This window comes from Hippocampus zosterae, chromosome 5 (genome assembly GCF_025434085.1).
Source record: "Hippocampus zosterae strain Florida chromosome 5, ASM2543408v3, whole genome shotgun sequence".
NCBI classification, from domain to species: Eukaryota; Metazoa; Chordata; class Actinopteri; order Syngnathiformes; family Syngnathidae; genus Hippocampus; species Hippocampus zosterae.
In genome coordinates, this window is record NC_067455.1 from 17,590,040 (window position 1) to 17,603,489 (window position 13,450).

The window sequence follows — 13,450 nt, forward strand, 5'->3', positions numbered from 1 at the left end:
CTTTATATCTCATAATCATATCATCAAGATATTGTGATATGTCAAACATGTGATAAAGTTGACAATGCTCTTTAGTCTTTTATATTGTTTCCTTATTTCTTTAGTGTCCTTGATTGTCCTGCGGTTTCAACAATCAAAACAGATTATAGTGATCCTCTCCAGATACTGCAGATGTAAACAGAGATGGCTATGACTAACTTTTTTAATAGGAGCACAGTAGTGGCCCTGAACCTGAAATTGAGGGCCGCACATGAATCACAAAATGATTTGCAAACCATTCATCCATTTTATGAACCATCAAACATTCACATTTTCCATTCATTTTCACTGTATTATTGCTCGATTGGGTGGAAGTATGGAGCAGGAGTTTGTCAGAAACCAAAAATCTTCAAGAATTGATTAATAATAAAAAAAGAAGCCATCACATTTTATTGGCCAAACATTTGCAAATGGAGTTGTATTGCCTGAAAATTTAAGGACACTCCGGTTTCCTCCCACATTACAAAATACATGCATGACAGGTTGATTGAACACTCAAAATGGTCCCTAGGTGTGAGAGTGAGCGCAGATGGTTGCTTGTCTCTGTGTGCACTGCGATTGGCCGGCAACCGATTCAGGGTGTCTCCCTGCCTTCTGCCCAAAGACAGCTGGGAAAGGCTCCAGCACCCCCCGCGAGGATAGAGGGAATCGGATGGATGGATTATCTAGTTGCCAATTCTCAATTAATTTCCATGACCCGTAAGTGATTGAACACTCACATTGAGTGTAAGTGATTGAACACTCACATTTGCCTTTTTACTTTTAAACAGTTCAATGCAAAACAAGGACAAAGTTTCATTGTAAATCTAAAAAACAGTTTTTCACCCACATATTGTCAATGTCTGGATTTTTTTAAGTAAACAAGCGCACAATGTGATACGTGGGAAACATTTTTTTCTGGTATTAATCAGAAACTACAATCCACCCATCTGTCCATTATCTTAATCATTTTCAAGTCGTGCATTAGTTACAACTACAAATGCATTCCTTCATTGACGTTTTCTGCATCTTCATTTTGAATAAAAAGAACATGTTCAAGATTATCACTTCCCAACAAGTATTATAAAACATAAAACAGGGAAGAGCCAACCAATTGTTTTTCAAGTGTGTTCAAAGAATCAAGTAGAAAAACCAAACAACAATTAGACTTCTTTTTGCTTTCTATGAAAAGAAAAACACATGATGAAAAATATAATAAATGAAGTGTTGACAATTGACCAATTCTTAAAGCCACCCTGTGCATCAAAAATGCACTTGCTGTTTTATGAGCAAGTCCATCAAATTAAGTTAGAATTTTATGGCTGCAACACGTTCCAATTGGCTATTCTTGATTGAACTAGATCGTTTCCTATTCATGCAGTACAAATGGAGAGCTGTGAGGGGAACACAGCTGATGACTGACACCAACAGGATGGCAATGAAGACTTGACCAAAAACAGGATAGTCCGCCACCACCGTCTTTCCCTGAAACAATAGATGCATACAGTTAGTGGTCAGCCTTCAGTCAGCAAAGAAAGATGGTCATCGCGCAATCAGTCTGCACGTTCCGTGTACAGTCCGTGATCCATTTCTTTTGTTTTGAATGCAACATAACAGCAAGGCCAAATCCTGTCATTTAATATATACTTTGTAAATGTTGGACCAAATCAGGGAAAAAATAATCCTAATCCTGAGATAAATAGTAAAATAGGTATTGAGAAAATTGAAAGAAACCCAAGATTAACGATTTTGAAAACTGTAATTGCTACTGTTTATCAATTTTAAATAAAAACAAATTGAAAAAAATGGCAAAAATTACACCAGTATACAAAGCTGCTGATAAGCACAGCTTCGTACATTACAGGTCTGTTGCTCTGTTTCCTGAATTATCCAAAATTAAAATGATTCAAGAACAGATTTGATCAATTTATAGGGAAAAAAATCCTCTCCGATAGTCACTATGGATTGAGAACAAACTGCTCTCAATCCATACTGTTTACAAGTCTTAACATCGAATGCCTTTTGGACTCTATAAACAATTAAAAAAATTACTGTAGACTATTTATTGATCTACTGAAAGCAATTCATAACAGATTAATTGATCAATAAATTGGAACATGGTGGGATAAGGCGAATAACACTTCACAGAAAAGCATCAGTTGTGAAGTTGGGTGAGTACAATTCAGAATGCAAGGAAAACTTTTTTCTTTTGCCTTTGAAACTAGTCGATTTTTGAATGTTCCTGAAGATAATACAATGTCTAACCTGAATGACGTGGAAAGTGATTTTCATTATCATTCATACTGTACACTGATGAACTAAGAGCGTGTGTGGTTACTGATATTAAACAACACAACCTTGATATGTTCTCTTGGTGAGACGGGGAAAAAATTAAAACATACTGTATATATTATTTGGATGTTTTTGTAATTGCAAATGTTATTGCTAATGTTTGTGCAGGAGGAAGAAGACATAAGTTCCTGTTTTTTATTTCAGTGTTGGTGCAAAGTCATTTGGACTGCTGTTTTATTAGCCTCTGCAGGCTGGGTGTGCCGTTTTATGCACGTCATTCATTCATTGTAAATGTTGGGTGCACACATTGAAAGACTGAGAGTTTTTAGTATTTAAGCAATTAAAAAAAAAACATTGTAAAAAGCTTACCAGCTCCTTGTCCCACGCTTGGTAGGTGGGCGTTCCTCCTCTTGTATAGCTGACAATATAGAAGATGACGAGGACTATTAAGAGAAGGGGACTGACTACCATCCACATGATCTTCAAGTACCAGTTCGGACGGTGGCCAAGCATGTCTTCTATGTCTTTTTCAAACCTACAATGATCATAGCATCATCTCACCAAGAACTACATTGATATTGTTACATTGCAGCGACTACAATGCACAGTGCAAAGACAAGAATGCTACCATACTGTACAAACCTTTTAATCCCATAAAGGTAGCTGACGATTACAATCTCGATGAAGACGACAAAGAGCATGGACAAAGATGCTCCGTATTCATTGAATATGGTAAACCAGTAATTTCCAGATGGGGTGGTAAAGGGCAGGCCAAACAGCAGAAAGATTAGACACAATATCCCTGCAAGGAAAACACAGAACATACAGGTGGAGTGCGGTGGGCCAATAAAGTGTGGGGCATCGCCACTGATAATCATTAAATCACTGACACATCCCCCCCCCCCCCTGTAGTCACAAGCTAATTTATTCACAAAACACAGATGTATGTCTTCAATTCAAACAAATATATAAATAACCACAAGTACAGAGTACTACTAAGGAACTGTGGTGTAAAACAAGAACAAAATGGTGTTTATGCACTGGCTGACTTTATTGAATTTTGTTCCTAGTTCCCTGTGCCAGATTACTTGGTTACTTTTCCTCGCTGGGCGGCACAGTTTCTGGAGGACACTCACCCACACCTGCAAGTGCAAGTTGATCAGTAACCAACTGGGTTTAAGGGCTGCCCTGATCTTGGTGCAGGTGGCAGAGGATTCCATCTTTCACAAGTGGTACCTCGGCCATCACAACTGTTTTGAAGATCCTTTCCCCATTTGATTTCCTGGCCCCTTCTCAGCAGTGCTTCCAGACGGCTAGCTGCAAGACATTCCGTCAGACTGACGGAATGCCTGTCAGTCCATCACTGTTTCTGGCCTACTCGCGGGGCCCAGTCCGTCCCTCGTCGGCAAATGCGAATTGGCGTCGATGAACGTAATGTAAACGTCATGTAAAGGCACAGCGCAAGCCAAAACGAAGCCCCCCCACCGCTCCCCCCAAATTTTTTTAAATAAAAAACACACACACATTATGGTGATTGGTGAAATAACAATATGGATGTGTGCGGTATACAACAGTGTTTTTATTTTTTCTGTATTTAGCTGTGCGTCAGGTGTGTGGTTCCTGCATGTGACGTCGTACCGGTAAGTCCTTTCTAGAAGCAATTTGGCTGGTTTAACTCGGACGGACTGCGCCAGCCCGAAATACGAGCGGCAGCTCACTGACGGACTCGCCGGATTGATGATGTCGACCTCTGTAAATTACTCTGTATGAAATTCTACTTCAATTCTTATCACCTGTCTCCTATTGGCTTTTGGGTCGACAACTTTATAGTCAGCTGCAACAAAAATACAGGTACCCAATTTCTCTTATTTAGTCCCAAAATGGTGAATCATTCACTCCAAATAGTATTTGTACATGAGCATAGTTGAAGGTTTATAGGGCCACTTGTGCCTTAAGGTCATTGTTTTAAGCCATCAGATTTATCTGGTTATTCAGCTCATGGGCCAATTTGGAAGGAAGAGTTTTTACGATCTCAGCTGTTTATTTCAAATTTTTCATGTAATATTTTCGATTGTAACTAGGCTAACACTTGCTTGAAATGTGAAGTTTAAGACTGGAGACTTGCTTGTTATTTGCACATATGTGACTTTCTCTCACCGGGAATGAGGGCTGACTCACTTGTATGAGACTTTTGATTTTGGCAACACATTAAAAAATGCTCTGTAAATAGATGCATCATTCTAGATCGTTGCTGTATTTGGGCTACTTTCTTGGGTGTGTACCTTTCAAAAACAGCATGAAGTGTCTCGAAGAAAAACAAAAAGCAAAGTGTTAGCGGTTCACATTAACTAACTAATAACGTTTGCACACTGGATTTGAACATTTTGAAAAACATTTAGCCCACTAGACTATTCTACCGGGCACAATTGTTTCGAAAAATAAATGTCCCCGCATATATATAACGAAAATGCAGCTCACGTGCAGCGCCAACCGGTAAACTATGAAAAAAAAGAACAACAATGTGTGTCAAACAATATCTTTCGAAGTCTTACCATTTAACACCTCAGTGCCAACTTTAGAAAGTATCTTCAAGTCTTGCAGTGACATGGTGATGCCACTCACGGTGGTCAGTATGCTGCCTAGTCCCAGAATCAGAAGCATGAAGAAGTACAGCACTGACCATATTTGAGGTAGGGGCATATTTTGAATGGTTTCACTGTACAGAATGAAAGCAAGACCAACCCCTTCGACTGCCTAAAACAGATGAGAGAGAGAAAAAAAAACTGAGTTCACTGATAAGACTTTATGACTCCAATCTACTTTGATTCGGCCCCTTAGAAAATTGTTTTTGGAATAGGCTCCAGCAACCCCTCTCCCCCCAACCCTTGTAAGGATAAAGCGGATTGAAACATGGATGGATGGTTGGATTTTAATTAACATACAAGAGCATGCGTATATACATAAAAAAAAAATAAACTTCCACCCAGAATGAAAAGTGTAGTGCTAAAAGTTTGATCAAAAGTTTTGTTAATCATACCAAATTGACTCACTTCTATATCAGGTACTGACCATGCATGACTAAAAACAAAGAAGCATTTATTGCCTTGTAACACCAATGCAAGCGGAGTAATATGAAGAACATACCGTGTCTAGTTCATCATTTAGGTCACAGTCTTCCAGTTGATTGCCAAGTTCAGCAAACTGCTCCGGGTAAGTTGCATTGAGTGTTTTAATCCAGTCAAGCACATTGTTTTTGTTGATAGTGTCCTCTGCTAGATTAAAGGTATTTAGCAGCAATATGCGTGTCCTGGAAAAGAAGACAGTGTATCCCCTTTTGACAATCAACTCCTCATTTGCTATGTGTGATAGTAATTTCTGTTTAGTGTGCTCCCTCTCATGTATGGAGGTCCTTTAACTTTAAAGGAAGTGCCTGCGCTATTAGCAGGAGTTTGTGGCTGGGAAGCACATAGTCTTTAGATCTTGATTTTTTTTTTTTTTTGCTGACAACTAAAGCCTTTTTTTTAAACTATATATTTTTTGCCTGCTTTATTATTTTGGATCTGATACAACAGTGCATTCCGTACAGAAAAATATGGACAATAAATCAAGATCATTTGTGTTTTCAACTGCACATTCATCTGGACATCCTTTTTTTCCCCCAAGTGTCGAAAACAATCTACTCACGAAGAGTACAACATACGTTGATGAAAAACGTAGACACTAAGTTCTTCCAAAGACTTGCTTTGGAAACATGGATTTTGAACAAACGACACGACGGCAAACAAAGGACAATCGAGGAAGGAAATTAAACGATCGACCCTGTGCGCTGGATTGGTATGTAAAGCTTCAAAGTTCTATAAGGCTCCACATGGCAAAAGTATGCTCTGGAAAATGTCAAGATTGGATGATATGTAGTTTGAGTTGGATTTCATATGTACAAATCTTGGAGGGGAAAATCAGAGGAAAAACTAAATTACTCATTTATGAGTAAAAAAACATGGACTTCAAAAACAACAACAACATTTTGGGATTAAGAAGGACTATCTTTTGGGCCACAATATTGACCTTCTGTGTTTTTATAAAATAATTTTGCTCTCTGGTTAGTTGCACAATCATCTTGAAAAAAGATTTCATCATTCCCAATAGTCCTTTTAATTGATGAAATAAGAAAAGTCTCCGGAAAGGTTACCGTCAAGTTGTGCATTTATTGAAGATGTCATGATAGCCATCTCCCCAGCACCGTTACCTGACACGCAGCACCTTATCATCAATGACTGTGGAAAACGGCATGTTTTCTTCCGACAGTCGTCTTCATAAATCTCATTGGAACGGCATAATCACCTTGCCCAAGACTGAATATTATTTTCATACAATCATTTTCGGTCCATGATTGCTTTTCCTTAGCCCATTGTAAACTTGGTTGTTGTTGTTGTTTTTTAGATGTGAATGATGGCTTTCGTTTCGCTTTAGTGTATGTAAATCACATTTCCTTTCGGTGGACAGTTTGGTCACAGACACTGACTCAAGTTTACTCCCGTTTGTTCCTCCTTTGTTTTGCTGTACATTTTCTGTTTTTCTGACATATTGCTTGAGGTTTTTTGTCTTCGCTGGTCGACCAGAATGCTTGCCTTTCACAAGTTTCCCGAGTTCTTCGTACTCGTTCTGTCACGTCCCGTGTTTGCCAGCAGGGGGCTAGCCCTGTTGCCACCTAACACACCTGTCACCCATTGGGGACTAATTACACGGGCTTTATTTGTGCGCTCTGGCAGTTGACTTACTGCCGGAGAATTCCACGCCGTGCCAAAATTCTCTCGCCCAATTCCTACTTGTATGATTCTTTGCTTCTTAGCCTTGTGGCTGTTATTGCGCGTCGTTGTTCCTCTTGCGAGTGAAATTTATATTCATTGTCTAATCTGACCCTCCCTGCTATCTTTTTCCGCAAGCGTTTTCTGTTGTCCTTTTTATTTTATCCCTGGTCCTTATTTTGACCAGCGCTTTTTGTTATTCTCCCTGTCGGGTTATTTTGTGTTCGTATTAAAGACTCCTTTTGTTCTTTGACAAACCTCTTTCTGTGTCTGCTATTTCGGGATCCACTTCCTTATTTTGTTGTGCATGAAGCGATCATTCTATCGCTTCGGGCACAACGTGACACGTTCCAGATTTTAGACTTTAGACTTAGACTTCCACTGAAGACGAACAAACAGATCTAATCCGATGCAGGTGTTAGTTTTGGGAATGGAAAGTCACAGGGTGATTCCACACCCGGTTTGGTCAAAATAAATAACTGTTACTGACTACCACTTTTTTTCTTTTGTTTTGTGTCATGTCCATAATCTGTTTTTTTTTGGGGGGGGGGGGTGTTTTTGTTGTTGTTTTTTTTACCCCTACACATTTAAACAACTGAATGAGCTTCCTCTGAGGCTGGCGATTACCGGTACATAATTTTTTGCCAAGGCTTGTATTCTGGATCATCAAAATATGTGACAAAGGAGCAGAGCTTTAATTTGTTTGGTGTGGCATTGCTTGTGTGAATTTGGATGGAATTATTGTATATGTATGATGCAAGGTCCTTGTGTGTGAAAGCTGGCATTTGCCTAGTTTAATTATTCAGCTACCTTGAAATTATCTACAGATCTTGTTGACATATCAACTCCTCAACATGAATGGTGACTACTGGGCAAAAGTCCTCTCTGAGAAAGAAAAACAGCAGCAATATAGTGAAAAAAAGTAAGCTACTCTCAATGCTTTGGAAGCAAAGAAAATGTGTAGGACATCCGAACTTGGCCTGTTAACTCGCAGAGGAAATATGGGCCTTGAATTAATTTCATTGTCATTAACTGTAATTTTGATCACTCGTCTTGTGAAATCGAACACTTTCTTGTCCACACTAAAGGAAATTGCGAGGCCTCAATATCTTGGCATCATTCTTTTTCTGAAAAAACGATGACTGGCTATTCTATTGTTATCAATTATTAACAACATGACGTTTTTGCCCACTTTTTGAAACCTTTCGGACACACGTGTCAAAGTAAACATTTATTCAGTTTCACTGTCGCAATGCCCCTACGAGGGAAGACGTCACTCCAAAGTGGCCCGCGATAAAAATGAGTTTGACACCCTTGCTTTATAATGTCATAACTTTCTTAATTCGGGCAGAATTTAGACACCGTTTTCACTCCTGAAATGCAGACATTTGACAAGTACAATGCAGTAACATTACTACCAAAGATGAACACCAATTATCCAATACTTACTTTGGCTGCATTAACAACCAAGGTTAAATTTACACTCACGACATTTGGATCATCGATAATGCGCTACAATGAACATAAACTCACCTCTCCAGGCAGTTCTCATAGTTAACTGTGGCTTTAAATCCATAGATGGAAAAGGTGACAATGGCAGCAAAAATGGAGGTTCCGCTGTTGATGAGGGTGACAATGATCGCCTGTTGCTCAAAATTGTTGTTGTAGTGATTATAGCTGGAAAACGCTATGAGCGACCCTAATCCCAAACCCAGAGAAAAGAAAATCTGAGTGGCAGCATTTATCCATGCAGTCGGATTGGCCAGTTCTTCCATCTAAAATCATGTAAACATATGGGTCAATATGTGCAGAACACATTCGGTTGTATATTCTGCTTGGCCGAAATAGAAACTGACGTCAACAGTATGTGAGGCCAATGTACTGATGTTTTTTTGACATCCTTACCTTGGGGGTGAACAGATACGTGATACCATGGATGGCACCAGGAAGAGTCAAACCCCTGATGAGGTAGATAACGAGCACCACATAAGGAAACGTGGCTGTGAAGTAAACCACCTGCACAACAGGGCCAAACAACAACATTTTCATCCTGTCAGTCCATTGAAGAAGTAATTCTGTGCTCGTGTTGTATTGTTTTGGGGCTTCACGTATTCCAAAAGAAGGACCACGAGGTGTGTGGCCAGAATAGGAATGTGAAAAAGCAAGATGATACGCTGGAGAAAAATGAAGAGCAGTCCGATTTATTCATTTGTGCTCTCATTTTATATCAAAGGCAGTGCGAACTTTGTTTGCTTATAGTATTTATCTCAATATTTTCGCTTGAGGCGGGTGCGCAAACTTCTCCTACCTTCCCAGATGACTTAATTCCATGGATAATGAAGAGGTAGGTGATCACCCAGGCCAGCAGGAGACACAAAGCCTGTCCTGTATGGATGCCTCCATTCTCTTCAATCGAAGTGGAAATGTTTAGTGTTTCTCTAAAAAAGAAGTACTGGGTCGAAGAAGCCTTTTGGCACTCTTCCAGGGGTCCTGTCAGGTTGGAATTGACAGGGCAGTCTGACCAGGGCAGGACTGACTGTGAATGTGAAACGTTAGTGTCAAGGCGTTCGTGAGCTCAGACTTTCATATAGTGTTATACTGTATCTAGTAAATGATTAAATTGCTCACTTGAAATGAATTAAAGAGCTACCAGAAGCTCCATGCATTGATGATGTTGTAGTAGAGGCAAAGATACATGGAGGCTACAATACTAGCAAGACCTGAAATGAGAGATTTAAGATGAAAATTATTTCTTTGCAATGTTTGGAATTATTTTTTGAGATCTTTTTCTCCATTTTTTTCCTCAGAAAACTGGAATTTCCGGGTCCATTGTATGGGTCTGCTTTTGCCTAACAGAGTGCAGCAGAACACTCAGATACAGTACAGAAGCACATACAAACGAGGCTAAACGTGACAAGTGTCCTCAAAGATGAAGTTATCGATGAATCAGACAGTACATGCGTGTGCACGTTTTGCACACAGATTGGTGTGTCAGCACATTAGTGAATGAGGGCCAATGTTCTCCACAGTCTAAACCACAAAGTCATTTGTGTTTCGTGCTAATGTCAAATGACTGCCCTCTCAGATGCATACAGCTATCTACATTGTTCACTACACATCCAAATTAAGGGAGTACTTTTTATTTTCAATAGTACAACAGTTCTTCTACAGTAAACCGTAGCAATAATATGTTTTCAAGTACGTACCCACTCCTCCCAAATACGGATTTATGGCCGACCAGGCCCCAATGCATCCCAAGCGCATCTTTTGACCAATGGCGAGCTCCATGTAGAATAAGGGCACACCCTCAAGAAACAGCATCAGCAGATATGGAATCAAGAATCCCCCTGTTGGAGCAAAGCTAAATTAAATTTAGTCTTTACACACAGTACGAAGAAAAAAATAAAATTTAACACCTCATAGCTTCTCCATATATATGGAATGTTTCGGATGACATTGTAGTGTGATATGTACGTATAGTAGTATAACATACACACACACAGTTCACTATAACAGATAGCAAATCATCATTGTCCTGTGAAAAACACATATGTACATTTTTGTCTCTTTTTAAAAAAAAATTATGTTAATGATATGTCCACGCTTTGGAAATCCTATAAACATAAAAACTTTAAAATGACAAATGTGATTTTCACAGGACATTGTGAATGTACTTTTGCATTGGATGTACTGTATGAGTGGCATAAAATAAAAGATTTATTTTATGGTATATGGTATTATTGTTGTATTATGGTATTATTTTTGTCCTCAATTTTATGTTGCTTTTAAGTGTGATGTTTTTCTATCACTTAGGCTGGATAGAGCTCATTCATTTGCAATGTTGCTCCATGGTTCAGCCATTGAGTTTCTGACAGTCTGCTTCAAATTTCTATCAACTCTCACTCTGGTAAGAAATTATTTGGAAGTTTTACAATCAACTAACGTGACAATACTCCAAGTGTTTCTTAGTCTGTATATTAAATTCAAATTCATTTTTCATGTAAAACATATTTTGAATTTTATTGCCATTTTTCGAAGAATGTTTTTTTTATTATTATTTTTCCCCACTGAATTTCAATGTGTGTTAATTATACAGGGATTTGTGCTATTCGCCGGTCGGCACCTTCTTACTCCCCTCGACTGCAATTCAAGTCGGCTAACCAAGTCAAGTTTACAGCGCCTTATTTGTCTATGAGGTTCGAAGGTGCTTTGTGACTACTTGTATTGTTTAAGATGAAGATTAAGATTAAGATATCCTTTATTTGTCCCGCAATGAGGAAATTTACAGTCAGAGTTCAGAAAGGAAAACACTAGGTAGGGAGAGGGGAAAGAAAAAACACGCTCGAACTATCCTCTTCTGAGGATAATTGAAGTCCAGGATAAAAAAAAGACCCTAGCACAAAAATAAGCATATGACAGTTACAACAAGTCACAAGACATAACATGTAATGAGAGGGCGGATGAATGGGAAGGGGGAGGGAGGAGGGCGGGGCGACCGCGACGCAGCTCATCTGACCAGTTGCGCGGCCACCAAGCGCTCTGCAGATAATTCTACGTCGCGGGGGAAAAAGAATGGAGCGATGAAGGCGGTGATGATAAGGATGTGTATGCCCGTGTGATTGTCTGGTTGTGCATGTGTATGCGTGAACAGGCCGCAGCTGCTTTGTCAAGGTCTGCTCACGAAGACAGTCCTGGCTTATCAGTCCATGGCCGAGAAGGAGGGGGGTGATGGTGGGGGCACTAGCATCCGTGCATACCTTCCATCCAGGGGAAAGGAGTCCAAATAGCGTTTTGTTTTGGAGGGACGGCCACCAATAATTTCAGGTGGCCTTGAGTTCGTGGCTGAATCCCTTCACTGGCGCCAATCAGCCAAATCCTCAATTCCTTTTCGAAGCGAGAATTCCAACTTCTCCATGTTGTTGTCGATCGTACGGAGACGCTCCAGAACCGCAATTGCGGTTGAGCTCAGTCACCGCTTGAGTCTGAGTGTTGGACATTCCCGCTAGACCATCGAGAATGACCGGCAGCTTCTTCACTTCCAATAAAGCCGTTCCCGTCGGTTTGATTTTGCGATAGAACAGGAAACTGCTGACACCAAACTGCAGCATACCTGCTATCAGACGGCCGATAATGTCGATGTCTTCCCCCTCCTCAACGGACAGTATTGACAGGCACACCATTCTCCGCTTCCTCCATGGATCTAGGGTGTATCCGGCAGCAAATGTCCCAAGGGGCAAGCAGGCTCCCCACTGCCTGCTCTTCTCGTCGAGAAAATTTGTCAATTGCATCAAGAGATCAGCCAACCAATTCCATGGTTTGTTTTTAGGATGAAAAATACGGCGGAGGCTAGGAAAAGACAGCACAAGGAAAGCACATAGACTGAGTGGCGAGCAAGGAGGGATTGGAGGTGGGGGGGCATGAGCAGGGCAAAGAAGCGTCCGCCTTCGTCGAGAGACAAGCAGATAAAAAAATTAAATGGTCACCAAAAAAACATTCATAAGAAGAAAACTTTTTACAACATGGAAATAACCAACATTTGGCAGACAACACTGACGTCTCGCTGCTCAGAGTCATGCGCACATTCTCATTTCATCCCTATTAAATTGTAATTTTCAAATTTCGGAATGATGTTTTAGAGCCAATTCATATTTTGTGTCCATATATTATTTTAATTGCTCCTTTCAGGCAGTAGGGGTTAAATTAAAAGTAATAGAGAGCTTGTGATTATTATATGTATATTCCATCTTAATTGATGTTAGGGATAAGGAAACGGGCCACCATTTCCTCAACATGCAACAAGCCACAATGACAAAAAATACCAACATGACAGTTCTCACCTCCCCCGTGCATCTGGCACAGGTATGGAAATCGCCAAACATTCCCCACTCCAATGGCAGAAGAAACACAAAACAATAGGAACTGCATGGGACTGTCCCAATTGGGTCGAGCATCTTTCTCCATGTCCACAAGTGAACGTCTTGATTTAGGTGGCTTATCAACAGGTTTTGTGAGGTGGTTGACCGCCTTCCCCCTTTTAACAGCTCTGTAATTATAACTTTAACGATGGGTATGGGTGGGGCCTCAAAGGATACACTTTATTATCTCAACCCCGCCTACTGCCCTGACACAGCCAGGATGGGCTGTGCCCCTTCTGAGGATAAACTGTACGGTATATAAGATATCCTTTATTTGTCCCACACTGGGGAAATTTACAGCCTCCAGCAGCAAGAATGTAGGTAGAAAGAAGAAAGAATATGTTAAATTGCTCCATGTGCAGCACTTTGTATGCAGCGATGGCTGTTCGAAAGTGCTCTATAAATACAACTGAATTGAAT

At 40.1% G+C, this 13,450-nt stretch overlaps 1 protein-coding gene across 1 annotated transcript; it reads right to left on the bottom strand.

The window, feature by feature from the left end:
• Positions 1 to 1,303: 1,303 nt before the first annotated feature.
• LOC127601375 (sodium- and chloride-dependent transporter XTRP3-like) lies at positions 1,304 to 13,136 on the bottom strand. The gene is given in 11 exon segments (XM_052066564.1): positions 1,304 to 1,503; positions 2,680 to 2,845; positions 2,953 to 3,112; positions 4,863 to 5,064; positions 5,455 to 5,617; positions 8,649 to 8,890; positions 9,021 to 9,131; positions 9,424 to 9,651; positions 9,744 to 9,835; positions 10,322 to 10,462; positions 12,953 to 13,136. Coding segments are annotated over 11 exon segments (1,806 nt in total). The 5' UTR covers positions 13,077 to 13,136; the 3' UTR covers positions 1,304 to 1,326.
• Between the last annotated feature and the right edge of the window lie 314 nt (positions 13,137 to 13,450).